This window comes from Dendroctonus ponderosae, unplaced genomic scaffold (assembly GCF_020466585.1).
Source record: "Dendroctonus ponderosae isolate FM_Combo_2020 unplaced genomic scaffold, Dpon_F_20191213v2 Dpon_F_20191213_3, whole genome shotgun sequence".
In the NCBI taxonomy this organism is placed as follows: Eukaryota; Metazoa; Arthropoda; class Insecta; order Coleoptera; family Curculionidae; genus Dendroctonus; species Dendroctonus ponderosae.
Window position 1 is genome coordinate 3,158,802 of NW_026018508.1, and position 14,057 is coordinate 3,172,858.

Genomic DNA, 14,057 nt, shown 5'->3' on the forward strand with positions numbered 1-14,057 from the left:
TATAAAACGGCAGTAAGACCTAGAATAACACACGCAGCAGAAACAAGACCAAGTACAAGCAGAACTTTATAAATTATGGGACATTTGAAATGAAGGCCTTAAGGAGCATACAAGGCAAAGCTCTATACGACAGTACAACGTGAGGACATAAGAAAGCATTGCGGGATACAGAACATAGGAAGATCGGCAAGTCGGTAAACAAGATTCTGGAACAAACATGAAGAAAAAATGGAGGACAACAGACTCGTCAAAAACGCTAAAATGAACAATAGCAAGACCGCAGGGAAGACCACCAAGCGCTGGAAAGAATGCTGGACGTATCTTACAATGCTTCATACTCATTAAACCGTTAATCAAATATCAAAAGTTTGAACTCCAATTGTCATAATTCATCATGAAAATCAATTTTCAGATAGCACAATCATCAATCAGTTTTCATACAGAAAAACGTATATTTTATTTGCATTTTTTATATTATTTTCATAATGTATATGCGATACTGCTATTTGGAAATACAAGAACATATATGGAAATTTAATTAGCTTATTTACGGAAAGTAACTAATTTACTAGTTTAAATTTCCATACGCTCGTTGTTGCTTGTGTGAGATTTTCGTATAAAGCTATTACGGTTTGAACCATATGGCTTTCAGCCTATTCATTAATAGTATTCTGAAGAAGTAGGTAACCATGAAGATTCCAGAACAAAATTTAATGATTTTCTATATTTTCAATAAACTTTTTTCAACAAGATGTAGACATTATTTTATTCATGTTTGATTTTTGTCATGATTTTTCTTTTAATTTTACGATTTACTTAGAAATATTCTCTTGAGTGAGCCATAATTTAATTTTGAACTCAGCTTTCGGTTAAACTTTGTCATTAATGCAATTTAAATCTACAAGAGAAATAATAAGCATCTATCAATTTTACGTCGATTACTCGATTAAACCAATTGTTTCATTTTTGTCCTTTGTCCAATAATTTTGTCCTAATAGTATTACTATTATCACTCTTAATAGTCAAGCAATTAAAATCATATGATGTAAAAGCTTTTTTGACATAATGTGCGCAAATTTAATTCTTTCGGGTGAAAAGTTTTCTGCATAATTTACTTCTATGCATGATGTTACGAAAATGTAAATGTAATTTACATTGAACAGTTAAATTTGTTATTATCTAATTTCAATTACATGGGGAGTTGATACCCCAGAAGCAACTATAAAATATGTCAATAGGTACTGAGCTAAAGTCCACTTTTGATATCTTTTAATAAACTACTACAAGCGATTAATTTAGCAGTACATTTTTTTATTATTCGAATGTCCTAAAAAGATAATCTATATTGACTAATGAACAATAGAAAAAACTTAGAGAATCACTTCATTATCTCCAATTATTGCCAAAATGGGGTTGATTGATTTAAATTGAATGGTAATGGTATCATGTCAAGCCAATGAATCTCACGTTTATCGTCAGCGGATTAGTTGATAATAAGCCGATTGGATAAGCCATAACATGCTTTTTGATTTCCAACATAAACGAAATACGTGAAAAATCTCCATAGGCAAAGTCATTTAATCTGTCCAAACCTGTTCTTACGATACCATGAAATTACCGATATATATTCAATTTGACAATTATCCCTTATATCCCCAATCTGAAATTTATCCAAGGATTAGCAGCTTTCCCTAGCTGTGACTATCTTTACGATCGGGACACTTGTTGAGTTTACACCCCTCCATCCAGGCATCGATTGTTTCAAACTCCGCCTTGTTGGTGCCATTGGCTTGGGTATCTCTCCTATTTGTATCTGGATATCTTACATTGCGTCCTTGAGTTGTAGCCTGCGAATGTCTTCTATACCGGCAAGATCAAAACTTACTTATTAATCTATCGAGTTTACATGATCTAAACGATGTTTTTTGAAACGTATATGCAGCAAAAAGTTAGCTGATCCTTAAAGTTGTTGTACAGAGTTATTTTAGTACTCACATTTTTATTTTGAATCTGTAATTTAATTTAAAGCCAATGTAACCGAACTGATAATTATTCATATGTTTTTTGAGGATGGCCCGGAAAAAGCTAGATATTTTCCATTACGCCACTAAGTATACCTGTGAAGGGTTTAAAGAAGGTCTAAACTGCATGGTTTTAAATCCTTACTCTAAATATTTCATAAAAATTAGAAGTGAGGGTTTTTGAAAATACCATAATGTATGTTTAAAATTTCAGGCACATTTGCCTTTTCCTTATATTTGTTGTATTTTAAAGCAAGTATATCGAAAACTTAAAACCTATCGAATTCGTCAAATGATATCCAGAGTATCAATGTTATCTTCAAATACATACCACTTTTTATTCATGCACACATACAAAATCAAAATAGGCGAAATATTTAACGCTGTATACAAGTAAAACCTGATAAAATTCTTTTAATTTCCGCAAATGTAGTTTCTTATTTGTTCACGAACAAAAATATAGGTATTGAGTTTAATAGAAATTAACGAATGAATTATTTGACATAAATTCAAGATGGTTTTATCGGTTGCAGAATATCTGCAAGTATAAATGCATCAAAAGTTGGCAATGAATCAAATATACAAACTTAATTGATATTTCACCTAAACCGTTGAGCTTTAATCCCAAAAAGCCTAATCGAACAGATTAATTTGAACTTAACAATTTTACTCTCACCTACTTAATTACGCACCCGCTCATGTTCTATAATATTGATAACATTCCTTGAAACTCAATTTAGTTGCTTGAAATTTAAGCAATTGGAAAATAATTAAACGTTTTTGGCTTCGTGTAATTAGAGACTAAAATGTTGATTTATGGAAACTTAACAAAGTGTATATAAAAAATTTGAACCAAATTGGATGACACACTTTTTTGTTAGAGCTAAGAATCTGGAACGTTGACAGATGAAAAATCCTATAGGAAAATTAGGCCAAATACAAATTTCATATTTCCTATTTCCTTATTCAGCTAATTTTCTATCTTTTATGCATCATGAAATGTACATATATGTAGACTCGTTTTGTCCCACATTAAATACCAAATTTGAGCGATTATATTTAGTAAGTTCTACTTAAATGCTTATTTTTGTTGCATTGTGGCTTATGACAAAAATCTTTTAATTTATTAAGGATAACATTTATTTACTAAAACAGGGTTAGATTAAGATTATAATGGGAAAATTTACATTTGTCTTAATTTCTATATCGCCACTTTGAATGATTTGCAATTTGCAGGTGAGAGGTTTTTTTTGACAAACTGATCAATTTATCGTATGCTTCATAAATGGGGTTAATAACCGTATTTAAAAGACACAAACTTAGCCCCAGTGCATTTAAATTGAATAGATTGATTGACAGTGAATAAAGTACATGAAAAATATTATAACTGAAACAATGTTTCTTCTCATAAAGCCATTACTTATATAGCTATGGGCTATAAAAGCCTTCATCATTGAAACCTGAAATATTAGTGTATTTGTCAAATTTGTTTATTTTACGACCAATCAAAAGCATTATTATAAAACGATTTTAAAATTTTTATTACATTACCAGTCCGATAGAAATTATTTCGCATTTTTGCTTCATTTTTACCTTTGAATATTTGCCATGTAAATGTAGAAGCTTTGACGAGACATTTGCACCAAATGAAGTCAGTTTTGGTTCTTTGTTAATTAAAATTATCATTTCGCTTGGAGTTGAAACACTAATTTTTAGTTAGATTCTTAGCTAYTCATAAACAAAGTCAGATTAAAATATTTACATGGCACTTTTCTGTTACATACCTTTTTACTACATTCTACTTTTTAAATYCCATTAAGGCTTTAAGTGATTCCATAATAGTACATTTTTCTTAAACGCCCGGACTAGTTTGATTCTGTAATTTTGGGAAATGAAAAGACCCGTTTATCTTTACATATAAATATTGTTAATAGCAGATTTGGTCCGTTGTGGCACCCTGAATGTGCCGCTTGATAAATCGTAGTTACCATTTATTGGACTTTGCAATATCAGTGACGATGTAACCCCCCCGTATCTAAAACAGGATAGATGTAGTTTGGAATTTTGCTTAGATACAGTCCTGAAAGAATGTGAGAGAAGGTCAACCGGTGATAATTCCCCGTCAAATCCTGTCCAAGTACAAAACACAACATTATGTAAAACCACCACTTTAAAGCCTAATAAATCCCGAATATTTCGGCTCACGCTTACTCCGCCCCCGTAACGGCCGGCACCCTCTCCCCACCAGCCTATTAAATCACGGGGGGAGAATGTTTTTGAAACTCGGCATGCGACAAGACCGACAACTTCAGTTTATATTATCGACTACAGGAGATAACGCTTCAGTGATAAAAATTGGTGCAATTTATGCCTTTCGTAGTATCTACATTTTATTTGAACAACTAGATAGAACATTCCGACCCGCTGGCAGGTCTATAGGAGCTCGAAGTGTTTTGTGTTTATTTATGTTGAGTTTCACCTCTGCATCTTAGTCAAACATTTGGCTTTTAATAGCACAGTCTTAACGAGCTTGTAAACTTGATAAAAAATCGCATTACCAAACAACTAAAATGTCATCGCCGAAAGAATCCAACGTTCATCAGAACAACCAAGAACACATCAAAAGACCAATGAATGCTTTTATGGTGTGGTCGCGAGGACAGCGTCGTAAAATGGCCCAAGAGAACCCGAAGATGCACAACTCAGAAATATCCAAAAGACTGGGCGCTGAGTGGAAATTGCTCAGTGAAGGAGAGAAGAGACCGTTCATCGATGAAGCCAAACGCCTAAGGTAAGATTCATATAAGTCTTTTATTCAGCAACGCCTTCTACTTCGTTTCTTTTGATCTGATGTTTAAACAATTTTCCAATTCAAATCCTGCATGATCTTCTAAGAATGTTTATAATAGTCTCGTAGTCGATGCCTGTGCGGGAATCACTTGCTTTTTGGGTTTACAATATACTGCAAATCGTACAATATATTATTAAATCGTACATTCATTTACAGCCATCTACTATACACAGATTTTTTAAATGTTCTTTGAAAGTTCAACTTATAAATTTCCTAAAAGTTACATATTTGTTAAGCCCTTGTAAGTTGTATTGTAAAAGGTTAATTTAATTCATTTTATAACATATTAATTAATCATTAAGGAGGACATGTTTTTGCCTATACAGATGAAAAGTAAAATTACAACTGAAACAGCAGCCGAACATCTGAGATATTTGGCAAAGTGGTTTACCGATTTATTTGTTTGACTATGTTTGATTACAATTGTTTTGCAAGGTAATTAATAACTAATATTAACGTCTAACTCATTTTGACCCTCCTGACTAAGGAATTACTTTTTAATTAAAAATGTGTAAAATCTTTGCATTATTAACTAATTAAATACTTATTATATTTTCCTCTGTAAAGTCTCACAAAACGTCGTCGAAAATTTTCGTGTACAGTAGGACGACTCCTCAGGAACTGTTAAAATGAAAATTCCATATGAGGTATGTAAGGCTTTACTTGTCAAACTACAGGGTATTGAAAAATTAACTTACATTTTTGTTTTCTCCAAGTAGTTTTTTATATAATATCGATATTTGCATGAAACTTGTTATTTGGTGGTTTTGCAACACATGCAACTTGCCTATTTTAAACACATGCGTCGATTACTTTAAATCAACAATTTTTTTAACTTTCAGTACAAGCGTCGATTAGGTACTTTAAATCAAATAATTTCGATAACGGTGGTTAGTACCTACTTTGACTTTTAATCAGATTACTTCTTTAACGTAAAAATAATAGAAAAGCTAATTTTCTTGCACATAAATGTTATAATCCTTTAACAGAGAAAAATAATTGAAGGTAGCACGCTCTACAAGCAAGATCAAAACAAAGTTCAAATGTAAGTATCTTAGTTACAAAATCACAAAATACCAAGTTTCGCTCAAATATAATTATCATTTCAAAAATTACCTACTTACAAGAAACGCAAATTAAAACGAATCTGTTCACGCCCTGTAGCTCGATAAGTGCGCCCTTGTTGCCTCATGCCTTTATGAACTTTTCATCTTAGAAGTTTCTGAAAAATTGCCCTGTGAAATGTGGGACTTATTTAAAAATCTCCCTATATACTTTACCGTCATTTTCTTTGTCATTGAACACGGCGGCGTTCAATAAAACAGGTCATACCTACCTATACATTTTTTATTTAGGAATATTTCTTCATTTGTATGCCTACTTGCAAAGATATCTGCAATTTTAAATAGACAAAATTTATGTTTTGAGTATAACTGCAAGTTTTAATATTTTGCACAGGTATAACTTTCCCGATAAGTGTACAATACGCGAAAACGTTTAGATTAAGAATCAAACGTAATTAACTACTAAGAAGTAGTTTAATTTTTGATAAGGTTAACAAAAGGTTAATAAAATCAAACTAGCTACGTTTGAAAATTTTTATTTGTCTTTCCATTTGTCTGAATATTTTAACACCTTACAGCATGTAAATATTTTTTATCCTACCACTGCTTTCTTGGACGCTAAGGGACCATGCCGTACCCATAAGGACATTTTTTATACATCATGATACAATCAAATACAGGGTAGGTTGAACAAAAAATATTTGGTGACTAATTAATCTCAGTATATCAAATTCTGTTGTCAATAATTTAATATTGATCTATAATAAACATTTTAAACAAATACTGTGGAAGCTTTGGGGGCTGATGGAAAAACGGAAAATAGTATAAGATTGCTTTATAGATTAAGATGGAAAATGCACCGTAAATCAAATATAGGGTGTTTAAATTTGGCTGGGGTTTTTCTCCGTTTCAGTTTTAGTTTTGATTTTTGTCACAGTCGATTTTTACAAGTTAACTTGCTGCGGTCCTTCGCTTTTTAGGTAATACAGTTTCTATTTTCGCTTGTTAGTGCTGAATCATGCACGATCAAAAAGTATTTTCTTTGAAACTAAATGAAGAACTAAAAAATGATTGTGAATTTATACAAAACCCAGGAGTACCGAACTCCAGTTGCGTGTTAGAGAACACACCACTGACAAACCTAAAAATAATATTTACATTACTAGCAACAATTAGAAAGTTTAATTTACTTGCCTAACCTTAATACCTTACATTTCTTTAATGAGCCATTTTTCGAATATAGTTTATAAAGCAAACTACTGTTTTTGCCCTTAAGTTTTGTTATAAAAACTCAGGATAAGCTTATTTAAAAATTATAACTTTCACAAAGAAATCTTGGTTTCAATTATTCGGAAATATTCTTATAGTTAATGAACATCAACAGTTTTGCAGGTGACATGTTTTAATAAATACATTCTCCATTTAATCCTAAAAAATGTGTTTCTTTTCCAAGTAATGCAATTTGATTATCCAGAATTGGAAATCTATTACTTTTGTTAATTAATTATAGTTTCTCATTGTTGCTTTATTTGTTCCTATGATTCTTTAGAATGGATCTGTAACTTAATTACATGTTATTAATATTTGAATATTTGCACAAAACGCGGTAATTTTTTTTATTTGTTAATAGCAACTATTATTTTACTTGGACTTGAAACGAATATGATAAATAACCACACGGATTCATCCATTTGCGTACCAAGTTTCTGGATGTTTCATTTTTCTGCTACTGACAAAATGGATAAATTTTTTTCCCGCAACAATCATATAGGTACGCACATTCACTCAACTTATTAGGAACAATATATCCGTTATACAATCTTGGACAAGAACCTTGAAGTCATACAAAAATGAATGATAACGAGTAATTTACTAAAGTAGCAATCAGTCGTATCTCTTAAACTATTAGGCATCTAACTGAGGAAACCATAGTAAGATATTCGGTGTGTGTTATTCAAAAATAGATGCCATAACGTTTCTCTGTAAAACGCTTTCAAAACTTGTAATTATACGATAACGAAACACTTGAATTTAATAAGTAAACGATCAGCCAATTTCAGTTACATTCAACTATGCAGCCAAATCCAATAGTTGAAAGTAACTAAGACTAAATATGACCGTGAATTATTTCTGATGCTTCGTTGAGAACAATGTAGTCAATGTGGCATGCTGAACATCTGAGGCTAAATCTCAAACATTTCGTTCCCAATTTCAGAATTTTATCAAATGTGAGTGGGCTCACTGGCATTTATATTCTGTATTTAGTTTTATATTAAATTTAATATCAAAATTAATTCCTGGGTTTCAGTCATTTATTGTCTCTATTTATCAATTAAAATACGTTTCGGTGTATTTTTCCAGCATCATCAGCTTTCTAAAATAACAGATAGTTAAAAAAAAATTCATTAATTTAAAAAACAATTGCAGTTCGTCAACAGCCTCATCATATCATACACTAAAATACATCACAATTGCAACACTTTGAAACATTCTAAAATTAATTAGGCCTAACAGGTGATTAGTCAGGACAATCAAATTTGGGAATAGACTAGAATTCTTTGTTCAGATACTTAAATATTTTCACTTACTTTACTTATTAAGTAAAAATATTTAAGTATCTGAACAAAGAATTCTAGTCTCTTCCCAAATTTGATTGTCCTGACCTGTTAGGCCTAATTAATTTTAGAATGTATTAAAGTGTTGTAATTGTGATGTATTTTAGTGTATGATATGATGAGGCTGTTGACGAACTGCGATTGTTTTTTAAATTAATGAAATTTTTTTTAACTATCTGTCATTTTAGAAAAACTGATGATGGTGGAAAAATACACCGAAACGTATTTTAATTGGTAAATAGAGATAATAAATGACTGAAACCCAGCAATTAATTTTGATTTGGAAGTGAAACACAGTCAAGAAAGTATGTACAATTAAATTTAATGAAATAATCTTGTAGTAATAAAACACTCACAACGGCTCATAAACATTAGTACTCTGCCAAATTAATTAAGTCGGGTTGGTTGGAAAATGCACGAACATTTTTGACACTACTTTAAGTGTTGTAGCGTTCCGAAAAACATCTTCGAATTTGACCACCAGTGAAATTGTCGATTGGAAAAAATTGTAAATTTTTTCTTCATTTTTAAGTTCTAAAATAGTGTTCTTTTTCGATTTGAGTAACGTGAAAATAAAACCAAGGACGAGATTTGAACAAAGCACTAGTTTTCTACAGTTTTAGGAAAGTAATCGACGAACAAATCGTGTTTTGGTCTTATAAACTATGTAGGTATTATTGGAAAAAATGAAACCAACTTCTGTCGCTGGAATTGGCTGACATCGATCATATTTATCACAGACATCTTTCTCAATTAAGATTATCAAATGTAAAATTGTTCAATAAAATATAATTTAATTTTTGAACAAGAATCATTTTAAAATTTGATTATTTTGACAAGATGGCCTCCGATTCTTCAACTAAATTTATTGAAAATGGTAAAATTGCAGGTAAACCACGATTTAGTATCAAAAACAGAAACACCCTGTTAAATAAACAACAAAGTAAAGGATGTTAACAATGTGGCCTGTTACATTAATTTACTGGTTTTTCCATTCATGCATTGTGACGCCAATAAAAAGTGGCTTATCAGGTCTGTATAGTAAAATAACGTTTTGTATGCAATATCAGTCAGTTATAATTTCACATTATTACGCAAATAGTCCACTAATATTCCTCAAAGTGATTTCAAGTTGACTGAAATATTATCTAACATCTTATCGAGTCACTCGAAGTGATATATTAATGTTAGGCTTTTGTTGCTATTGAGTATCACTCTATTGTTCCTAAGAAAGAAAGCTCTTAAAATAATAATATCTAATTATGGCTTGGAAGGTTTTCTAATTGCATTGGAGTGTAAATCGATTCAAATCGCCACTCAGGTTTAAATTATTTTTCAAATAATATCCTGCCAAGTGTCGCGCTGATGTCAATAGATTTATAAGCATACCATTGTTCCCCCTATATAACCCTATTGATATCTCACTGTTCACCTGATTATCAGTATGTGATTTTTCGTATCAAATGTTTGACGATTAATTGATCAAGTTAAGTATAAAATGATATTTCAAAAAGGCGCTTAAAAATATATCAATTTCAATTGAATGATAATTTGCACATTTTCGGAACATAATAGGGGATATATTCAAGTACGATTAAAACAGTTTGATTTCCTTCATTTTTTTTAAATTGAGAAAGTTGTAGATTAAGTATAAATAAAAGGTGTTCCAATAAGAATTATGGTTTTGAATTAGGCGCAATTTGTATGTCATGATTTGGCATTAAAAAAAGGCTGTTAATTAGTAGGCAGCAGCAGATTAAGTAAAATGTAGCGGTTCAATACACAACAACGAATTCTCATTGTGAAAAATTATTTTCAAAGTGGTGGAAATTTTCAAGCCACAGTTCGGAAAATGCGTACAATTATGGGCCATCGGAATGCTCTAACTGAAGCCACTTTGAGAAAACTAATGAAGAAATGTCAGCAACTTGGGTCTGTTAATGAAGTGAAAACACGCGGTCCTGGTCGCTCGACTGAAAATATCGCAGCAGTACGTGCAAATGTTGAGGAAAGCCCAACCACACCAATTCGGGATAGAGCTAAAGAAATTGGTGTTTCCGCAACCACTATGCATCGAATTTGAACAAAAGACTTGAAGCTTCATGCGGACAAGTTGAATTGGCTCAAGAGCTAAAACCGGGAGACCATGGGCAATGGAAGACCCTTGTGGATTGGATTTTGGAACAACGAGTGAACGAGTGGTGATTTTTCAACGAAAATCGTCTTTAGTGACCAGTCCCATTTTCATCTTGATGGCTTAGTTAGTCGACAAAATTGGCGCATTTGCGGTTCCGAAAATCCACGAGTGATCGTCCAGAAACAGATGCATCCAAAAAGAATCACTATTTGGTATGTATTGTGGGCTGGAGGCATCAGCGGACCATTTTTCTTCGAAAATGCAGTTGGTCAAGCATTAACCGTGAGTGCTGTTCATTATCGTGAAATGTTAACTAACTTTTTTGTGACAAAATTTCAAAATATAGATCTCAACAGTATGTGATTCCAACAGGACGGTGCAACATGCCATACAGCCAGAGAAACTGTTGCCTACAGCCATACTGCCTGGTCGTGTTATTTCTCGTTTCGGAGATCGTCATTGACCGCCCAGGTCATGCGATTTAACGCCTTTGTACTTTTTTCTTTGGGGTTTTTTAACGTCACAAACCAACAACGATTGAAGCCTAAAAGGTGAAATTCAACGCTTTATCCCTGAAATATCCCAAAATTTATGCGCTAAAATTTAAATCCGTCGTTCTTATTGGAACACCTTTTATTAGGACAACTTTTATGAGATATATCAAATTTAAAAATTATATTTATCGCAAATGGTTTTGATTGAACGCTTGATTTAGCTTTGATATTCTTTTAATAGAATCATGAACTGGAAATGATAATATTTGACTTTCTCAAAGTAATGGCTTTCAGATATGATACTTACAAGTAATCCATTTTTCAGTTTACGCTATATCATTTGATACGATTATTGTAGCGTATTTGTTCGCATAAGAGTAATATTTGAAGACTGATAAACCGGAGAATTAGTATATTATATCAACATAAAAGAACTTATTATCTTGGGTCAATAAAAGGTGTACATAATCTGAAAAGCGAGAAATAAGACACATCAACGACGATTTTGTTCATAAATAAACAAGGAAACACTTTATCAGTAGTATAAATTTTTGAATTGCTATTTGCTCAGGTTTCGTTTTGTCAACACACAAACAAAAAGGTATCACCTTTACAGCACGGACATTATTTTTCTAACAGTCTACACAATTGAGAGTTGTTTTCTGAAATAAACCGATAGAGATATGGTAGGTATGCTGAACTTCTCGAATATGGGTTTATTGCGTGGAGCATTAACACCGTTTTAGTTTTAAAGAAATACGTGGGGTGATTGCACAAAATATACAGGGTGACTGAGCCAGAAAAACTTTATTTATCTTCCTGTAATTTAATTTTTAATTATTGGATTTAAATCAAAATATTTCATATAGAACGAGATGTCGTCAAATCGTCCTCATATATTTTGCTCAGTGATTTCGGTTTTGAGTGGAAACCTGAAATTTTATTTCATTATTTCTTCTTTTACTTTCATGTTTCTTATAAGCTTTTTTGTACCACAACGGATAGTTTTACTGACTACTATCACTTCGATAATAGAAGCTATGTTTTCGATACGTTTTAATTCTTGCTCATTATTATTATTATTTATTATTTCAATAATGCACGATAAAAAAGACAACTCCTAGTTTAACGAATGTCTTTTGTTGTCAACTACCGTGAAAGATTTTATATTAAATAATCTACGGAAATAAACTAAGTATTTTAAAAAATATTACTTTTATTTGCATTTTCCTGATCTTTAATTTCTATGAATCGAAATAGTTTCAAATTAGCCAATAGGAAGTTGATCTGCGAAAAACTGTTACATATTTCGTCATGTACGTGATTTGACTTCTGGTCTTTTCGAATAAATGAACCGCAAATAATAATCAGAAGAATTTTTTATTTTTTATGAATTCGTTACTTGGTCTCCGCGAGTAACGAGTACTGGGATAATAAACCAGTCAGATTAGATTTTAAAAGGTCTGTTTTGAGCACTAAATAGATTAAGGTAAAATATCATCATCAAGTTGTTCGGAAGGATGTCAGAATATTAGGACATTAGTTTGAGCGCGATTTCCGGCTATGAAACATTGTTTAAGTAATTAAAGAGAGTGCGAAAAACCGTTTTTTGCGCATAACTTTTGAACCGTTGATGCTATTATATGCTATTAAAAATACCTACAATATAAGACAAACTAAATTAAAATCCGTGCATCTGTTTACTCAAAACCACTGATTTAAGCTTTTTTTTTTAATTTTCTATAATTAATTTAGTTTTGCTTCAAAAAAATAGAACTATAACTTTTTTGAGGCCTTTCTACACTTTATAAGTGGTATAACTTTTAAGCTAAAATTTAATTAATTATGGAAAATTTTAAAAACCATACAATCGGCGGTTTTTTTAAATCCTTCCAAACAACTTCGAATAATCTTTTACCTTCACCTATTTAGTACCTGGAAAAAAATCTAATCCGACTGGACCATAAGGAATAGTTACGTTTTCAACATTTTTACAGCCAATTGTAGGTACAGCCAATTGTATTGTGGTTCTGTTTCATAGTTCGTCATTGGTGACGATTTTTATGTTAAGGAAATCGTTTTACCTGTGCGAAGGTAAAAACAAAATATTATTTCAGAAATAGTCGACCTCTTTGTGCAGTGTAGGTCAGTAGAATTAAGGCATGTTTTCTTTATTTTGAAAATATTCCAAGTTTCATAGGCTACGTAGCGACTTAGATTGGCTAAAAAAAGTTAAGTGAGCAACTACGGAACCAATAAATCTACGTGTCATCAGATTTCTAAATACGATCATCGCTATTTTGTTAAACGACCACCACAAATTGCAATTTGTTTCAAGATTTCTTGCACTTTATTTGTATTTTCAATGAAAAACCCTATTTTTTATTAAGGAAATCCTACGTAATGCTAGGGCCAGTAAAATTTCCCAGCATCCTTTTGAGTGGTGCCATTCCCATAAGTATTTGGCAATGCGCGGCGCATCGCGACTCTCATCTCAATAAACAGAGATTTAAAATGATTCACTACAAAGCAGGTCGTCTGTTTTACAAAAGATAACAGCTCGCGCTTCAGAATGGGGCTTTATGCATCCCATTATGGGGACTTACTGAGCGGATTAGACGGGGCATATTAATAAAGTCATAATGCTGTGTTATGGGGACGGCGCGATCTAAATACTTTATGTGCCCGAAGGATTAGGACTGTAAACAATGCATTTGATTTATTGTGCATACATTATCTTTCAACAAATATATAAGTCGTTTGGGTGCATCGTTTGGCGCCACTTACTATTTGCCCCAAAACCCATTTCTCCACATTTGCGTTATCGCATTACTTTTTTATCGCAGGAACAGTGCATGCCATTCAATAGCTAGCT

At 32.0% G+C, this 14,057-nt stretch overlaps 1 protein-coding gene across 1 annotated transcript in view; it reads left to right on the forward strand.

Moving 5' to 3' along the window:
* The first annotated feature begins 4,265 nt into the window (after positions 1-4,265).
* LOC109540351 (transcription factor Sox-14) overlaps positions 4,266-14,057 on the forward strand; it is a 13,660-nt gene continuing 3,868 nt past the window's right edge. The window contains exon 1 of the mRNA XM_019908702.2: positions 4,266-4,812. Within this exon, the coding sequence (XP_019764261.1) occupies positions 4,592-4,812 (221 nt within the window). The 5' untranslated portion in view covers positions 4,266-4,591. The remainder of the gene's footprint in view (positions 4,813-14,057) is intronic.